This window comes from Alligator mississippiensis, chromosome 8 (assembly GCF_030867095.1).
Source record: "Alligator mississippiensis isolate rAllMis1 chromosome 8, rAllMis1, whole genome shotgun sequence".
NCBI lineage: Eukaryota > Metazoa > Chordata > Crocodylia > Alligatoridae > Alligator > Alligator mississippiensis.
In genome coordinates, this window is record NC_081831.1 from 5,594,169 (window position 1) to 5,610,493 (window position 16,325).

At 42.9% G+C, this 16,325-nt stretch overlaps 1 protein-coding gene and 1 non-coding gene across 2 annotated transcripts in view; both read left to right on the forward strand.

The window, feature by feature from the left end:
- The window catches only part of CACNG5 (calcium voltage-gated channel auxiliary subunit gamma 5), a 33,340-nt gene extending 18,441 nt beyond the window's left edge, over positions 1–14,899 (forward strand). The window contains exons 2-6 of the mRNA XM_006260267.4: positions 7,142–7,377; positions 8,698–8,784; positions 10,709–10,849; positions 12,736–12,881; positions 13,437–14,899. Of these exons, the coding sequence (XP_006260329.2) occupies positions 7,142–7,377; positions 8,698–8,784; positions 10,709–10,849; positions 12,736–12,881; positions 13,437–13,694 (868 nt within the window). The 3' untranslated portion in view covers positions 13,695–14,899. The remainder of the gene's footprint in view (positions 1–7,141; positions 7,378–8,697; positions 8,785–10,708; positions 10,850–12,735; positions 12,882–13,436) is intronic.
- Positions 6,907–6,978, forward strand: TRNAW-CCA (transfer RNA tryptophan (anticodon CCA)). The gene has a single exon. It is a non-coding gene; the product is annotated as a tRNA-Trp (tRNA).
- Positions 14,900–16,325: the final 1,426 nt, after the last annotated feature.

A 16,325-nucleotide genomic window follows, 5' to 3' on the forward strand; every position in this document is an offset into this window, starting at 1 on the left:
AGCACTGAGATCCTTCCTAATCTGAGCTGTTGAGGAGAAATTCAGTTATCTTGGGGATAAACTCAGAGTAATGAGCAAATCTGAGGCTGACAAAAGAATCCATTTCAATGCAGGGCATGGACAGGATGCAGTAATGGTATCGTGCATTATTACACGATGGGGATGAAAGGCAATATTGTGCCACCACGTTCACCGAACACGGGGCATCCTGTGCACTTAATGAACTTGGAGTCCCCCAGAAAAAACAGTGCTGGATAATGCAATACAGATGTCCTGAGCAGAATGAGATTTGTGCCAACAACCTTTGTGTTGCTGCTTCCTGATTTTTGAACACCTCACTTTTCAGCCTTGATATTCTTTCAATGTAGGGGATATTTTGGGGATGAAATGATATTATTAGTATTGTTTCACAGAGCGCTGACAATAGTCTTCACACCATGGATCCACATTTAGGCACCTAGGTAAGTGGCCTGATTTCTTTAGAGGTGCTGAAGACATGTCTCACTTTGAGGTTAATTGGAGCTGTGGAGGCGCAGTTCCTTTGACATTCAGGCCACTTTTTAGGAAGCCTAATTTTCGGAGACCAATTTTTTTTTCAATTTTGACTACTGTTTTTAAAACAATAGAAGGGAATACATGAAACATTGCTGTTTTCAAAAGGCTTCCATAGCCTCAAAATGACTGGTTTTTATTTTGTTTTGTTTGGGGGGTGTTTTGTCTTGGTTTTTTTAAATTTTTGTTTAACCAAACTTTTAAAAAGACCATTTGAATAAGATCCAAAATTTGGAAACAATAAAGGGAAAAGGAAAGCTCACCCCTCTGAACCAGTCAGTCTCTAAGCTGCCGCCCTGCCCTACCTTCTGCCTGATTTCAGACTAATGCAGCTAACCTCCACTGTGCTCAGAGCCGGCTTGCCCAACAGCGCTTTACTTTAAACTCGGCACGTTCCTGTGTCAAGCCCAGCACATGCCCTGAAGAGGCGGCACATCAGCTTTAGACTAACTCAGCTTTAGATACAAGTGCCAAAAAGCCCCACTCGAGCGCCTGATCTGTACAGATACTGCAGAACTGGGGCGAAGTAACGCACTGCTTCTTCCAGTAAAGTAAGGTTTTCGTGTTAAATTTTTTAATGTCTGCAAGTAGCCAGAAGTTATGAGCAGTCAAGTGAGACTATTAAAGCGAAAGATCCAATGTAACTGTAACTAGATCACTTGCAACTGGGCAAACACCATAACTCTGTGCTCACGATTTGTTTCTTTATAATTATCGTTCAAATGAAATCATCTCAACTGCTCCTGTGCCTGATCAACTGCAAAATGTAATAGGATTATCCTTGGTGTGGATTAATTTAGAGTTAAGAGACTCATGGCCAGCCAATTTTAAACCTCTCATGAGAACTTGTGAGCCACATCTCTCTGCCTGCTCCAACAATGGTAGTCTGATATTGCTTGTCATGCTATTTTGAGTTGGATTTGCAATACAAGTTCTCCACCTCCTCATATTTGTTCCCATGATCTGTTCGGTACACAAGCACTGGGAGATGGTACTTGGATTTCAGACTGCTCCCACTTCCTTTCATTTATTTGCAGGGAAAGGAGGCCCATCTTAGACCCATCAAAAATAGGATAGCTGTTATACTTCTTGTCATACTATATTTCTTTGCTCTCCTGTTGTATCTGTTTTGTTCCACTCTGCTGAGTTCATTCCCGCTCTTCTCACCAGCACCGGAAAGGAGTCTCAAAAATATTTCTAAGCCACCGTAGTGCACACACCTTATTAGCACCTGCATGTCCACAGTTTGTAAATGGGTTGTGGGTACTTGGCACTTTGGGAAATCAGGCCCCATGACATGCACATAATTTACAATCCTTCTCTTGTTTCTTTTTTGTGCGGGCTTGCTGCTTCTCCGCTGTGGATGAGGCTCCTGATGCACGGTTTAGATTTCACTTTAATTATCTCTTTCATCTCGGAGGATCTCAATTAAAGAAATCAGAGCAAAGTCGATGCCATCTGTCCAGCAAACTTTGTCTTGCACAAGCTTTTTTAATAGTCAAATATTTGTTCCCTCTGAGCGTGTTGTAAACTCGGTGGTAATTGCTATTCCATTTTGTAAGTGAGGCTCTATATTATTTAAGTAATTAATGATTCCATTAACTCCAGTAGTTCCAGCAGTTTAATGGCTGCATCCATGGGGAAGGGAGGAGGTTCACTGAAGAACGTATGTCACGCGGCACTGAGCTCCCACTGTTGCATTGCATCCTGTTCTCTAATCCGAGTTTTGTCTGCTACAACCCTGGCTGCTGCTTTTTCAGGCCAGGCTAGACACTGCTTCTGGATCTGGGCTTCCGGACACATTCTCTGGGTGCAGAGCCTCTATTCAATATCCCTGCTTTAAAAATAATAATAAAAGAGAGAGAACAAAACATTTCTAATTATTTTAGTGCATTTGAAGAGCTGCTGAACCCCTGTGGTTTCTCCAGTCTTCTCATGGAGTCTAATTATTGGGCCACAGGCTGCGCAGAGGCTCATCACTGTAATTGCTTCTTCACAGCTGTGGCCAGCATGAGCCTGGTGCGTAGCTCATACTTTGTTCTGAGATCCCTTGAATGGTCTTGGCGCTGTCCAGCCTGGACGCACCCTGAATCGGCCTCTCGAGATCCTCCAGCGGGTCTTGTGTTCTCTCTGAGGTCTGGATCACTGTCTCCGAGCTGGTCATGAACAGAGTTTGCAAAGGGAAGTCTGAACCAGTCACAAGTGACTTGCAGACAAAGCACAAGATGCAAACAGCTTTATGGACAAATAACAAGCCCCTGTGTAGGAAGCCTTCCATTCAGCATCCTCGCCACATCCACATCAAGAGCCCTTTAGGTTTCAGACTCTGTCCTTTCAATGTTTCAAGACATCCTTGTCTTCTGGTCACACACTCCCCAGCCCCTGCCTCCCTGCCCTGGCTGAGGGGAGTCTTTTTTATAAAGAACCAGTGAAACCAGCATCGAAGCCTTGCAGTAACGTGTGTCGGTGTGACAGGAAAGCTGCCCATGTTCCAGGTTGAGCACACTTGCTTGCTGTCCATTTTTAGCCCACAGCTGAATGTATGGATGATCCAGTTCACTATGGAAACTACTGAGCCAGTGTGAAAGCACTGTGGTTTCCAGATTGAGCTTCATCATCTAGTATAATATTTTATATCAGGGATCTTGGAGGAATGGGTCTGAACCTTAAGGCAGCCTCCTGAACTTGGGTGAGCAGTGACAGAAAAATGTCCATGGTAATGTCAAAGGTTGCTGGAGGGGTCTATCCTGGGAAAGGACATGCGCAATTCCCATTAGGAGACATATCTATAAAACAGGAGGAAACGTGTGTGAATTGCAGATTATATTCTGGACTTCCTGTATTTGTCCTTGGCCTCGTACCAAAAAGCAGTGACAGTTTTACAATTCAGTATCTTAAATCATCAGGACTATACAATTAATTGTTTTCACACTGACATCATTAGGAACCTGAAAAATCTCCTCTTTCCAGTGGTAGGATAATGTACAAGGGCCTAAGGGTCATTTAAGTGCCTGACTTCTTTGGGAATTCAAACCTAATTCTCATTTTTGCCTTTGAAAATGTCCCTTTTAGGAGCCCTGTTAATTCACAAGGCATTGGACTTTTAAACAGCAAATTCTTCTTGTCTTCGTTCTTGTTTCTTATCCCCATACTTATCTCTGGCATGATGAGAGCTGTCACTGCAGTTTGGAAGCCCACATCCTGAACACTAATAAAGTGTCACTCAAACTCATCAGAGGTGAGTTGTCAGACTGAAATGGGGGAGAAGAAAGAAAACTGGCAATCAGAATGGCATGATTCTGGAGTCCAACTTCTGGCATCAGTGCTAGAAATATACCAGTGAAAGAGTAGAAATCCTGTTAGTATGATTTTCCAAGTCCTCGTCCTAAACAAAGGATCGGAAAGAAAAAATATATAGTTTCCTGCATCGCAATAAAGACTCGCTCCTGAACACTCCTAGTTGGACTTTTAGGAGCCCAGTACCGCTCTAAGGCAGGCTTTTAGTGCAGAGATTTTTTGATGATACGTGACCCTTGAATAGGATCCAGTTTCCTTCTGCTGTTTTGCTAGTACCGGCAGGAGTGAAATGTAGCTGTTTTAGACACTGCGGTTAGAAAATCTGATTCGGGGACGACTGCAGGAGCAGAACTTAGAAGGCTCTGAGCTGGCATAGCCACCTTCTTGGCATATCTTTAAGGAGCTGAAAAATTACACACTCTTCTTAAAGAACCACTGGTTTCCTCCTCGCTAATTAAAGGATCTGGTTTTGCAGTCACAGGAAGGATTCATGAGGAGGAACACAGAAGAGGTGATGAGGGGGAAAGGCATGTAAGTAAAGGATGGATGAGACTCCTTAATACACCATTCTGCGTACTATCCTCCCCTGATGCAAGTGGGGTAAAATTGTCACGGCCACTCCAGGCATATCTGAGGATGCAAATCAAAGCTGTCTTTCAAACAACAATCTCTTCCCCCCTCTATGACTGCCAGTTCCTTTTTGGCTTCTTGTCTCCAGGACATCAGAAGAAGTGCCAGTTCTTGGACATATATTATGTATATGTTGCAGTTGACCTTCTCCGTAGGGATATGGATGTCTTCAAACCTATCATTTCATGTGCACTTCCACAGTGTGGTTGGGTGTCTGGAAAGCAATGGTATCTCTGATCATGCCTGATCACTGTCCTCCAGCATTTGAATGAAGGGAGCAATCAGTATGCTGTATCTTTATGGTGTGGCTGAAAGAAGGTAAATGCCCATAGTCGCTGCTGGGAATATTTATTGTCCTGGTTTCGCTGTAGCTGACAGAGCCATTAAAAATGATATATATAACCCTTTTAGCAAAGGTATAGCGGAAGGGCTTACGATACCATGCGCTAACCATACTATGTGATGGCACCGTTCTGCACAGGCTACATTTTTAAAGCGACAGCCTTTTTTGAAGATAAAATCAAGAGTTTCTGGGCAGAATCTATTTCCATAAAGAGCAAATGCCTTAATTTAATAAAGTGTTATGGTTGGTATCTTTCTTTGGTGATGAAGAAGGAAAATTGCTATGGTGGTATTAGCTCTGATGGAATATACAAATCTTTCCTACCAAGATGTACTTAATTCATTAGCATTTAGCATGGGGCATGTGTGTGTGTGTAATATATGCACATATAAATGGGAATAAGTTGCTGTCTTTTGAATTGCTTTGTGAGCCTTCTGGTAGTTCAGTGTTCTCTGTTTTAGAAACCAACCAGAGCACCAGTATGAACATATCATTAATCTTTGTATGCTGCATATATTCAATAAATACAGTTATCATATTGTACTTTACCTGTTCAGTTCCTTCATGTTACTGTTGTGCAAAAGGCAAAAGACACTTCACTTGAAATTCTGTTTGTAGCCTTATGGGGAGGTTAATGTATTTATTTGATATCAAGGAGAATATACATTGTAATAAGCTCTGGTGCTGAAAGGGATCCGACTTGTTGACTGACTTATAGACACAAGACAAGACTGTTTAGTGGCAAGACGTACTTAACAAAGCATCGCCTGCTTCTCAGGTTAGTAATCATGAGGATGTTCTGATAGACGCTTTCCCTTGGAGACTCTCAAAGTGCTTTGCAAACTGCAAAGATTTATAGCACCCCTGTTACTTACTGTAAGTAACTATTATTGGCTTCATATTTAAGGGATGGGAAGAGACCCATGGGTTCCTGACTTGCATCTTTCTTCCCCCAGCCCTGCTCACATCATTTAACCCCATTCTTTTTTCTTTTTCTTTTCTTTTTTTGTTGCAACATAGCATAGCTCAGGAATCCTGCATGATATCTCAGTGATAGGAGGCATAAAATACTTTTGATAAATGAGGCTCTGACGTGGGTTTTAGTACATAGACACTGCATAAGCAATAGAATCATGGAAAATGTAAAGCTGGAAGGGAGCTCAGGAGGTCACATCTAGTCCAACTCCCTACTCAAAGCAGGACCAGCCTCAACTCCATCATCCCAGCCAAAGCTTTGCCTAGCCAGGTCTTGAAAACCTTTAAGGGTGGAGACTCCACCACCTCTCTGGATAATCTGTTCCAGGGCTTTACTACCCTCCTAGTGAGAGAGTTTTTTCAGATATCTAACCTAAACTTCCCTTGCTGCAGCTTGAAACTGTTGCTCCTTGTTCTGGCACCTGCCACTAATGAGAACAGTCCAGCTCCATCCGCTTTCAAACCCCGCTTCAGGTAGTTGAAGGCTGCTATTAAATCCCCACTTAGTCTTCTTCTCTCCAGAATAAATAACGCCCAGCTCCCTCAGCCTCTCCTCATAAATCATATGCCCCAGACCCCTAACTATTTTCATTGCCCTCCACAATTTGTCCACATCCTTTCTGTAGTGGGGGCTCAAAACTGGACACAGGACTCCAGATGTGGCCTCACTAGTGCCAAACAGAGGGGAAGAATCACCTCCCTTGACATGCTGGCAACACTCCTACCAATGCAGCCCAGGATGACATTAACCTTTGCAAAAAGGGCACAACGTTGGTTCATATTCAGCTTAATGTTCACTGTGACCCCAGGTCCGTTTCTGCAGAGCTGCTGCTTAGCCAGTCGGTCCCCAGCCTGCACTGGTGAAGGGGAGTGTTCCCTCCTAAGTGCAGGACTTTGTACTTGTCCTTGTTGAACAGATGCATTGAATAGATGAATAATATCTCCTTGATGAGAATAGTTATCTCTGCATACTTTATAGCCAGCTATGCCATGCTTTGCTTTGTGTTCAGAAAGCCTGCGAGCATTAGAAGATCGAGTATAAAGCTGTGCGCCAGTCAGGTGGCATCTGGTTCAAACTCTACATCTGCTTGGGCAAAGCAATAGCATAAGACCTCGTGGCGCAATGGTAGCGTGTCTGACTCCAGATCAGAAGGCTGCGTGTTCAAATCACGTCGGGGTCAAATCAGACTCCTAGCTGGATCCCTGTGTCCAGGAGTTTATTTCTACTTAAGTAACTGAGGGAAGTGGGAAAAGCTTGCTGCAGACCTTAAAGAAAGCAAAGCTGGAAGCAGATTTGCTGCTGCTATTGTACATATTCATGGTGCCATCTTTTTTCCCTTCCAGCTCTTCCTTCTGGTCACCTCGAACCCTGATGCTTTTTGGAATGAGCACGTGTGGCAGGAAGGCTTTGACTCTGCTCAGCAGTGTGTTTGCTGTCTGTGGCTTGGGCCTCTTAGGAATTTCTGTTAGCACTGACTATTGGCTCTACCTGGAAGAAGGAATCATCCTGCCCCAAAATCAGTCCACTGAAATCAAAATGTCACTGCACTCTGGGCTCTGGAGGGTCTGCTTCCTGGCAGGTATGTAAAAAGAAACTTGCACAAAGAAACACTGACTGATAGCATTGCATGTGGTCTTAAAGGGAAAGGGCCGTCTCCAAGAGCATGCAACTGGGAGCCAGGAATTTTAGCTCCTATTTCCATCTTTGCCACAGACGTCCTGCGTAGCCTTGGGCGAGCAACTGTGCCAGTTCGTATCTCAGTTTCCCTAGTTGTCAAATGAGCAAAACGTCCTTCTCCCACAGGGGAAGTGTCATTCCTCAGGATCAGGTTGTAACCGTGCAGAGAAGTGGTGGCACACAGCTAGGGTGCCCAGAAGCACAGGAGAGAAGGAATTACTCCCAGCCACTCTGACTTCCCTGGTTCTTCACAGACTTCATCAGCAAAAGAGCCTGTAATTGTTCTGGGCTGAATGATACAACATTTTCAGAAGTCAGCTGCTTTGTTTTGTTCTTTTCCCCCCTTTGGGACTGTCAGTAAACCAAAACCATCAGTCCTTCCTACACCTTGAGACAGCAGCACTCCCCTGGGAGGTATTGGGAGGTCCCAATCCTGCCCTTTTTGTTTATGAAAGGGCCCGAGATGCACGGGGAAGGGGAAGGGCAGGATCATAACTGTGCAGTCCTGTTCTGCAGGACCATTGCCAAGCTTGCACCCCTGGTTGAAAAGAGTCCCGGGTAGCAAAGCCAAGATAACTGCCCTGAGGGGTCTCTGTCTGTGGCAGGGCTGGGAATGTGTCTACGTCTCTTGCGTCCTGGTGATTTTACCCACAATGCTTTCCTTTTATATTAATAAGACATTTTATATCAAATGTTAAACTTTTGGCCTCCTCATCCGACTTCTTTCTACCCAGTTTATGAGTGTATGGTCTGAGGATATCTCCCAGACTGGTAACTAGCTTTCAGGGCTTTTTCATAGTAGAGAGCAATGGTTTATATTTAGTTCATTAAATAAACCTTAATAGTGCAATCATCTCACCCATGCATTTACCACATCTTGGAGCTGTTTTTTTCTTTTCCACTGCCTTCCCAATACATTTTCTAAATGGCCAACACGATGGGAATGCTGTATCAATTGAGTTGACATATTTCTGAGCTATACGTGAGTCCCGCTACCACTACTCCCTTGGCTATCATTCTTTCAGCAGTGACATTTTAAAAGCCAAACAGCTGATCCCTCAAGGATATAGTAATGGATATTTTCACCAGACAATTGCACTTAGGACTCAAAGAGCACCAGAAAACCCCAGGTTTGCTTTATATATCCGGAAATGTGTTTTATTTTAAATTCATTATAATTTTAATTAAGTTAGAAGCATGATTCAGATTCTCCTTCCTGCAGGTGAGGAGCGTGGCCGATGTTTCACTATAGAATATGTCATGCCCATGAATGTGCAGCTGACATCGGAATCAACAATAAATGTTTTAAGTAGGTAATTTTTTTTATTATATCCCCTGTTCTTTGCAGCCAGCTAAAGTGCTAAAAGGTCACAAAGGCAGACAAGGTTCTTTGGGTAGATGTGATATTTTTTATTAGACCAACTAATAGTTGGAAAAATTCTTCTTGCCAAACTTTAGGGCACAAATGCCTTTCTTCAGCCATAGGGAAAGTCTGGTGGTGTCTCTGTGCTTTCCTGGGTAGCATGGAAGCCAAAATGCAAAGTGCAGGCCTGTGAAAATGCCAATGTGTGACAGTAAGGTTCAAAGGGAACAGGAGACAATAGGTGTGCAAAGGCAGTTGGGGGGCGGCGAGGTGATAACATGTAGCTGGTAAAATGCAGACAGTTTACCTGAGGTTATCAGATGGCAGGCAGGTTATCATGTGCCATAACTTTATGACCTGCCTGCCATCTGATAGCCCCAGGTGACCTGTCTGCATTTTATCAGCTACGTTTTATCACCTTCTCCCCCTGCACCATTACCTTTTCACACCTATTGTCTCCCGTTCCCTTTGAACCTTACTGCCACACACTGGCATTTTCACAGACCTGCATTTTGCATTTTGTCTTCCATACTACCCAGGAAAGCACACAATCACCACAGACTTTCCCTATGCCTGAAGAAGGATGTTTGTGCCCAAAAGCTTGCAAAGAGCAATTTTTTTTGGTCTAGTAGAAGATATCACATCTATCCAAAGAACCTTGTCTGCCTGTCTTTAGACCAACAAGGCTACAACCAAACAACCCTAAGGGTCACAAAGAAATCCCTTCAAAACACTGAACATAGAGAGAGACTTCCGATTCACTATTAATGGTGTGTCGTAGTGCAGGAGCTGGCGTTTACATGCAATTCCAATTGTTACGAGGTGAAGTGCTAGACATGCTCCTAAGTATCTGTCTCCCTCTGAAGGCAGGAAGCTCACAGGTCTAGAAGGTGTCAAACTTAGAGGCGCGTCTACACGTGCAATTAATTCAACTGAATAAACTCCGGTACAGTTCGTAGTGGAGTTTATTGCTCCCGGGTGCCACGTTTACACATGCACCTGGAACCGCAGCACATTGAGCCAAGTCGGAGCAGCCCTGGCTAGCAGGAGACCTAGGGGGCCAGCCTGCCAGCCTGGGGTTGATCCAACCTGGCTCAAGGTGCTGCAGAGGGGCTGGCTGGGGTACAAGTGTGCTCCAGTGCAGGGCTAGCCAGCAGGCAGTCCCTGCACTGAAACACCCTCATGCTCCAGTCATCTGGGGCAGCATCTACACATGCATTGTGGCACCCTAAATAATGCCACTGTAAGATAGTACTTGTGTTTACAAGTATTAACCTATAACAGCGTTTATTAGTTTACTGCGGTTTAATAGGACTGCACGTGTAGACACCGAGACTTTACTGTGGAGCTAATTAGGCAACTCCGCAGCAAGCATCTTGTGTAGATGTGCCCAGAGAGATTTTTCCTGTTGCAGGAGTTGTCAGGGTCTGTTACTTACTGGAGTACATGGGTTTACAATTGCTTCTTACTGGATGAATAGTTTGCAGGAATGTCTGTCCTGGTATATTTTGTATGAGTCTTCTTATGTTGAGTAGTCCCAGTGAGACAGCTTAAGGAGGGAGTGGCTCAATTCTCCCTGTATATTCCTCTGCCTTTGCAGCTTTTCAGGCTGATTGAACCTTGATGACATGTTTTGATTTAATAAATACAAGGGTTATATGCGCTGCAGGAAAATACTGTAGTGGGTGGTCACTGATAATGCTGCATGTGGAAACCAGTGGGAATTTGAACATCAACAGATGTTTGCTAACCCTACTTCAGTGCAAGTGTGGGTAGATGTACAGAAGAGTGAAAGAGGATGCTGTTGCTCAGGTTAGCCCAGCGACACTCACCCTGCACTTTCATTTTTTTCCGTCTTTTTAACATTTAGAGATGATTCGATCTGCCACACCATTCCCTTTAGTCAGTCTCTTTTTCATGTTCATTGGGTTTATACTGAGCAACATTGGACACATTCGGCCCCACAGAACCATCCTGGCCTTTGTATCAGGAATCTTCTTCATCCTGTCTGGTGAGTTTTATTAGCAAGATATGACCCTTGTGCTTCCTAACTCATCTGCCTTGTTTGCATATGGAGAGTAAGGCATCTACCTTGTATTTAAGGGGGAAATAATAGGAAAACTCTGCAAATGTATAAAGCTGCCATAAACTGGCATTAATATTTTTTTACCATACTCGTATTCAAAAGAAAACCCTAAATTTTAAGCTACATCTGTGCCACAGTTTTTAAAGTAGAATATTCCATTTAAATCTATTAACATTTGCCATAGACTCAGTGAAAAAATCTGTCAAGAAAAATGGCTTTATGACTAAATGGAAACTTTTGGAAAAGAGTCCTTCTGAACTTTTTCAAAAATTTGGGGGGTTTCTTTAAAAGCTTTTTGTGAAAATATTCATAGGGATAATACTTTCCCAGTCAGCTCTGCTTGTGAGCCTATCCCTTATGATATAGAATCATAGAAAACAAGGGTTGAAGAGACCTCAGGAGGTCACATCTAGTTCAACCCCCTGCGCAAAGCAGGACCAGCCCCAACTACTTCATCCCAGCCAAGGCTTTGTCTACCTGGGTCTTAAAAACCTCCAAGGATGGAGAGTCCACCACCTCTCTGGGTCACCTGTTCCAGTATTTTACTACCCTCCTAGGGAGAATATTCTTCCTGATATCTAACCTAAACTTCCCTTGCTGCAACTTGAGCCCATTGCTCCTTGTTCTGTCATCTGCCACCACTGAGAACAGTCCAGCTCCATCCTCTTTTGAACCTCCCCATCAGGTAGTTGAAGGCCATTATTAAATTTCAACCCCCCGCCCTCCCCTCAGTCTTCTCCAGACTAAATAAGCCCAATTCCCTCAGCCTCTCATCACAAGTCATGTCCCCCAGCCCCCCAACCATTTTTGTCACCCTCTGCTGCACTCTCTCCAATTTGTCCACATCCTTTCTGTAGTGGGGGACCGAAAACTAGACACAGGACTCCAGATGTGGTCTCACTAGTGCTGAATAGAGGGAAAGAATCACTTCCCTTGATCTGCTGGCAACGCTCCTACCAATGCAGCCCAGGATGCCATTAGTCTTCTTGGTACCAAGGGCAAACTGCTGGCTCAGATTCAGCTTATTGTCCACTGTGACCCCAGGTCCTGCTTTTCTGCATATCTATATAATATAGATAAGGTTCATAGTACACAAGTCTTAGCCTCAGAAATTCCAGCTACTAAACAAAAGAAAGTCCATATTAATATTACACTGCATGATATAACTTATGATTAATGATGGAAAAATATTTGATCCTGAAACAATTTTGGTACTTCCAGAATAGTTTTAGTACTCTCTAGATTATCTTTTAGCATATGTCTTGGTGCCTTTTTGGGCTCAGAGGACTCTTCACTGGGCCTCCAGGTCATTCATTATGGGATAGAAGTGCTAGCCCCTTAACTGTCTGGCTTGGTACTCAATTGATGTCATGAGATATGGAATTTTGCTCTCAAAATCTTGGATTCCCATGTTTTAAAATACAGGCCATTAATTTCTTATAGTAAATCAGACGCATGAGATTTTGGAACTTTAAAATAATCATTCTCCATGAGACAAGTGAATGTTTTATTCATAATGTTAGCATAGTGCTAAACAAATAGCTGTGACAGCTAAGTCTTAAAGCATTTTTGTACACAGAGTACTTGTAATTCAGAAGACCTTGCTTAAGAACATAATGGTTTGACTACAATGACAAATGCACCAGTTAGCTCAATGAGGTGAAGCATGTTTCTCTAATTATTCTAAGTGCAGCCTACTTGCTTTAAATTTTAGGTATGTATTTTGCCTTAAAAGAAAAAGGAACATGAACGTTCATATATTTTTGCTGGGGAACATCTTCCTGCTGTAATTCTGCCCCATCTCTTTCCAGGTTTATCTCTTGTGGTGGGGCTGGTATTGTACATATCCAGCATCAACGATGAGATGTTGAACAGAACCAAGGACTCTGAGACTTACTTCAGTTATAAATATGGCTGGTCATTTGCTTTTTCGGCTATCTCTTTCCTTCTGACAGAGGTAGGTACTTGCCCGTGTGAGCTCTCTGAAGCGCCTGTAAGACCTGTGTTTAGTTCCCAGGAGTTGATCATTAGTCCAAGCTTCGTAAAAAGGCTATTATGAAGAGCAAGATTGTGATGGGGCTTTTAAATACAAGATCATTTCATCATTCATATAGGGAATGCATTTGCACAGTAAGAGAAACAAAGGGCTTGATCCTAGGACCTTCAACTGAGCCTGCATCCTTTGTCAGATACTGCAATGTAGCAGACGGCATACATCATTCAGGAGGAGAATGCTTTCGTAACGGGGCTGTTATCCTCGCTCTATAGAGGGGAAGAGAAATGAAATTTCTCTGTGGCTTTACTGAAGTCACTAACAGGGCAGGAGGACCCTAGTTTCCATGCACCCACATTGCTGTCCTACTCTTCTGTCCAAGTTCACTCCATCGTTTCATGGACATTTTCTTCCATGGGAATGCCAATGCAGTCCAGAAGTAGCATTTGCTCCTTAGGGTTAACTGTAAGGCCAGTCCTGTTTGCTACGAGTCGCAGCTTGTTTCTTTCTCCCCTTCAGAGTGCCGGCGTGATGTCCGTTTACCTGTTTATGAAAAGATACACCGCTGAGGAGATCTATAGACCTCACCCTGGCTTCTATCGCCCGCGGCTTAGCAACTGCTCCGATTACTCCGGGCAGTTCTTGCACCCAGATGCTTGGGTACGCGGACGTAGCCCGTCTGATATTTCCAGTGACACTTCCCTGCAGATGAACAGTAACTACCCTGCTCTACTTAAATGTCCAGATTATGATCAAATGTCATCTTCCCCGTGTTGAATGGCAATTAACTCCTTCAGCTACTTGTGATGAGGAGCAAGCCCCCACTGTGTCCTGACTTGGTTTATTGTTTGTAGGCCGCTCTTCCAGGACAATTGTCTATTTATAGGATAGTCAACCATGTTAAACATTGGCTAAAGAGATTTCTTTCCAAATGATGCTTACTTGCATATCCTCATCCTCCAGCCATTGCACACACATGGCTCCCTTTGAAGAGAGTAGCAGCTTTGGGTGTGGAATACATCCAGGATCGGGCTTAGCAAGTATCTGATCTCAAAGAACTACTACTAGGAAAAAAAAAATGTTTTTTGGTAGGCAGCAAAGAGTGTGTTTTGATGGTATCATTTTACTGTGGATTTCTTGTCATAAAGGATATGTGTACATTTCTAACTAATAGTAACAATTACAAAAGTGCAACTTGCGTCTTGATTTGAGATTTACTATGATATATGTTTCATCGTTGCTGTGTATTATTTCTAATCAGGTAGTAATGATCAATAACCATCCCAGTCAAGTATACCTCACTATGGGATTTTCCAAAAGCTATACAGGAGTTAGATGCCCGTTTTCCATTGACTTTTGATGGGATCTGAGAACAAGCTTCTTTAGCATCTTCTGCAAATCATACCCCCAGTCACTCATGTTAAATCTCTGTCCACTATGACCATGGTGTTACTTTATACTGTTAGTGCAAACTACTGCTATCACAAATGCAAACTATTGAGGCCAGATCCACACTTGGTATAAACCTTCAGAGTTCTCTTACTTCATTGGAGCTATTTTGGGTTACCGCAGATAACAATCCACCAGAGATGCTATATCTCACAAAAAGGGTATGCATTATTTCAAGCTGTACCTATTATTTATATTACTATATGCCTTATTTTGTCTCTTTGTTGTTCTTAAAGTCCATGCAATCCACTTTGGTCTTGGAAGACTGAGAATTAACAGTGTGTGCCTAGCAATCTATTGTACATAACATTCAGAGAACTGAAAGGTGAAAATCCATATAGGGTACTGTTATGAAAATGATAAGATTACTGAAAGAGCTGTGTCAACTGTACAGTTTCTAACCTTGGTTATTTTTTTTTACCACTTTGGAAAATGTTGGTTTGTAAATAGCAAAATCCTACAGGTGTTCTTTGTATATCTGAGTTTTCAGTTTGACTGTACTATTTTACTTCAATTAAAACAAGTGTAATGTACTGACTTGCATTCTCCTTGCAATGTGTTAGTAATAAGCATTGCTCTATTTTATTATTTTTTACAAAATATTCCAAAACACAGTCCTAATCTTATACTAGGCCCCAACAGTGTGGACTCAATGCATACTGAAGTCAGTGGGATTCCTTGCCCCAAGTATACGAGTCTCTGCTAGCAGATACAGTATCAGGGCTAATCCCTGTCCATTCCCTCCAGGGCAGAACAATAATGTATGTACAGTTTCATTTATTACACTACACAACCAGCGCATCATTTTATAAATAGAGTTTTATTTATCTCTTAATTCCTGTGCTGAAATTTCACCAGAGCCCCAGTGGCTAGTACTTAGTCACAGACTGCAGAGGAATGAATGAGGTGCTTTTGTGCCTTGTAACCACAGTGAATTCACTGGGACAATTAATGAAGTAACTTTCCCTTGTGCACTGGGATTTGTAGGCTCCAGCTCCAGTCCACACAGGGTGCGTCTACACGTGCCCCACTGCGCAATTGGTGCCGGTACTGCACAGTCCCGGCAGTGCACGAGTCGTTTCCAACCCTACTGCGCAGTACCTCATTGCTACTGTGCAATAGTAAGTGCCTCCCGACACTGTCGCCATAGCTTGTCAGTACAGCAATGTAGCATCTCATGTAGATGCGCCCACAGTAATGTTACATGTCACTGCAGTTTTGTTAGCTGTTAAATTTTCTGACTTTAATTGTTCATCTTGTGAACATTTGCTTACAGAATGAATTCAGAACAGAACCATTTTTATCTGTGTGAATTAGGATAAAATCCTAATTAAGGAAAACCTCCCCCCCAAATGGGGTGAAATAGGAGGGAAAAAAATTAATTCCAGAAGAGAAAGCTATATCCACATTTGTCAAAATAAGTGCCCACTGAACAAGGCTACAATGGGATTATTCTAAATCATTGATGAAGAGTTTCCAAAGTGAACTGTCAACTTAATTTTAATTAATTCCAGCATCTTTGTGTTGAAACCTGAGAAATACTGATTGTTATTACCCGCGCCTGTTAAAGAAGGCTGGGGACAGGAGAGGAGGAAAGAAATCATCCTTATTACAAAAATCTTCTGCTGGGCTGCTTAAAGCTCAGAATAATTCATGAGCTCAGGCTATGAAAAAAAACACTGCATGGATCATTTTGCCTCCAAATAGAGTTTGAGCTCAGTGGAGGTGTAAAAGCTCCTCTTCAGGGGCCATATCTCTGCAACACAAGTTCTAAAATGTTTGTTTCAGGGTGCGTGAACAACTTGGGTGACTTTGAAGAGAGATTTTTTTTGTTCACTAAAACTTCAGGTGCAAATTGCTTCCCATTGCATGTTATTTCTTCTGGGCATATTTCAATGGGAAGCTTTCTAATGGCTTTCATAGGAGCTTCTTCCCATTCACAAAAGTTATGGAGGGGCG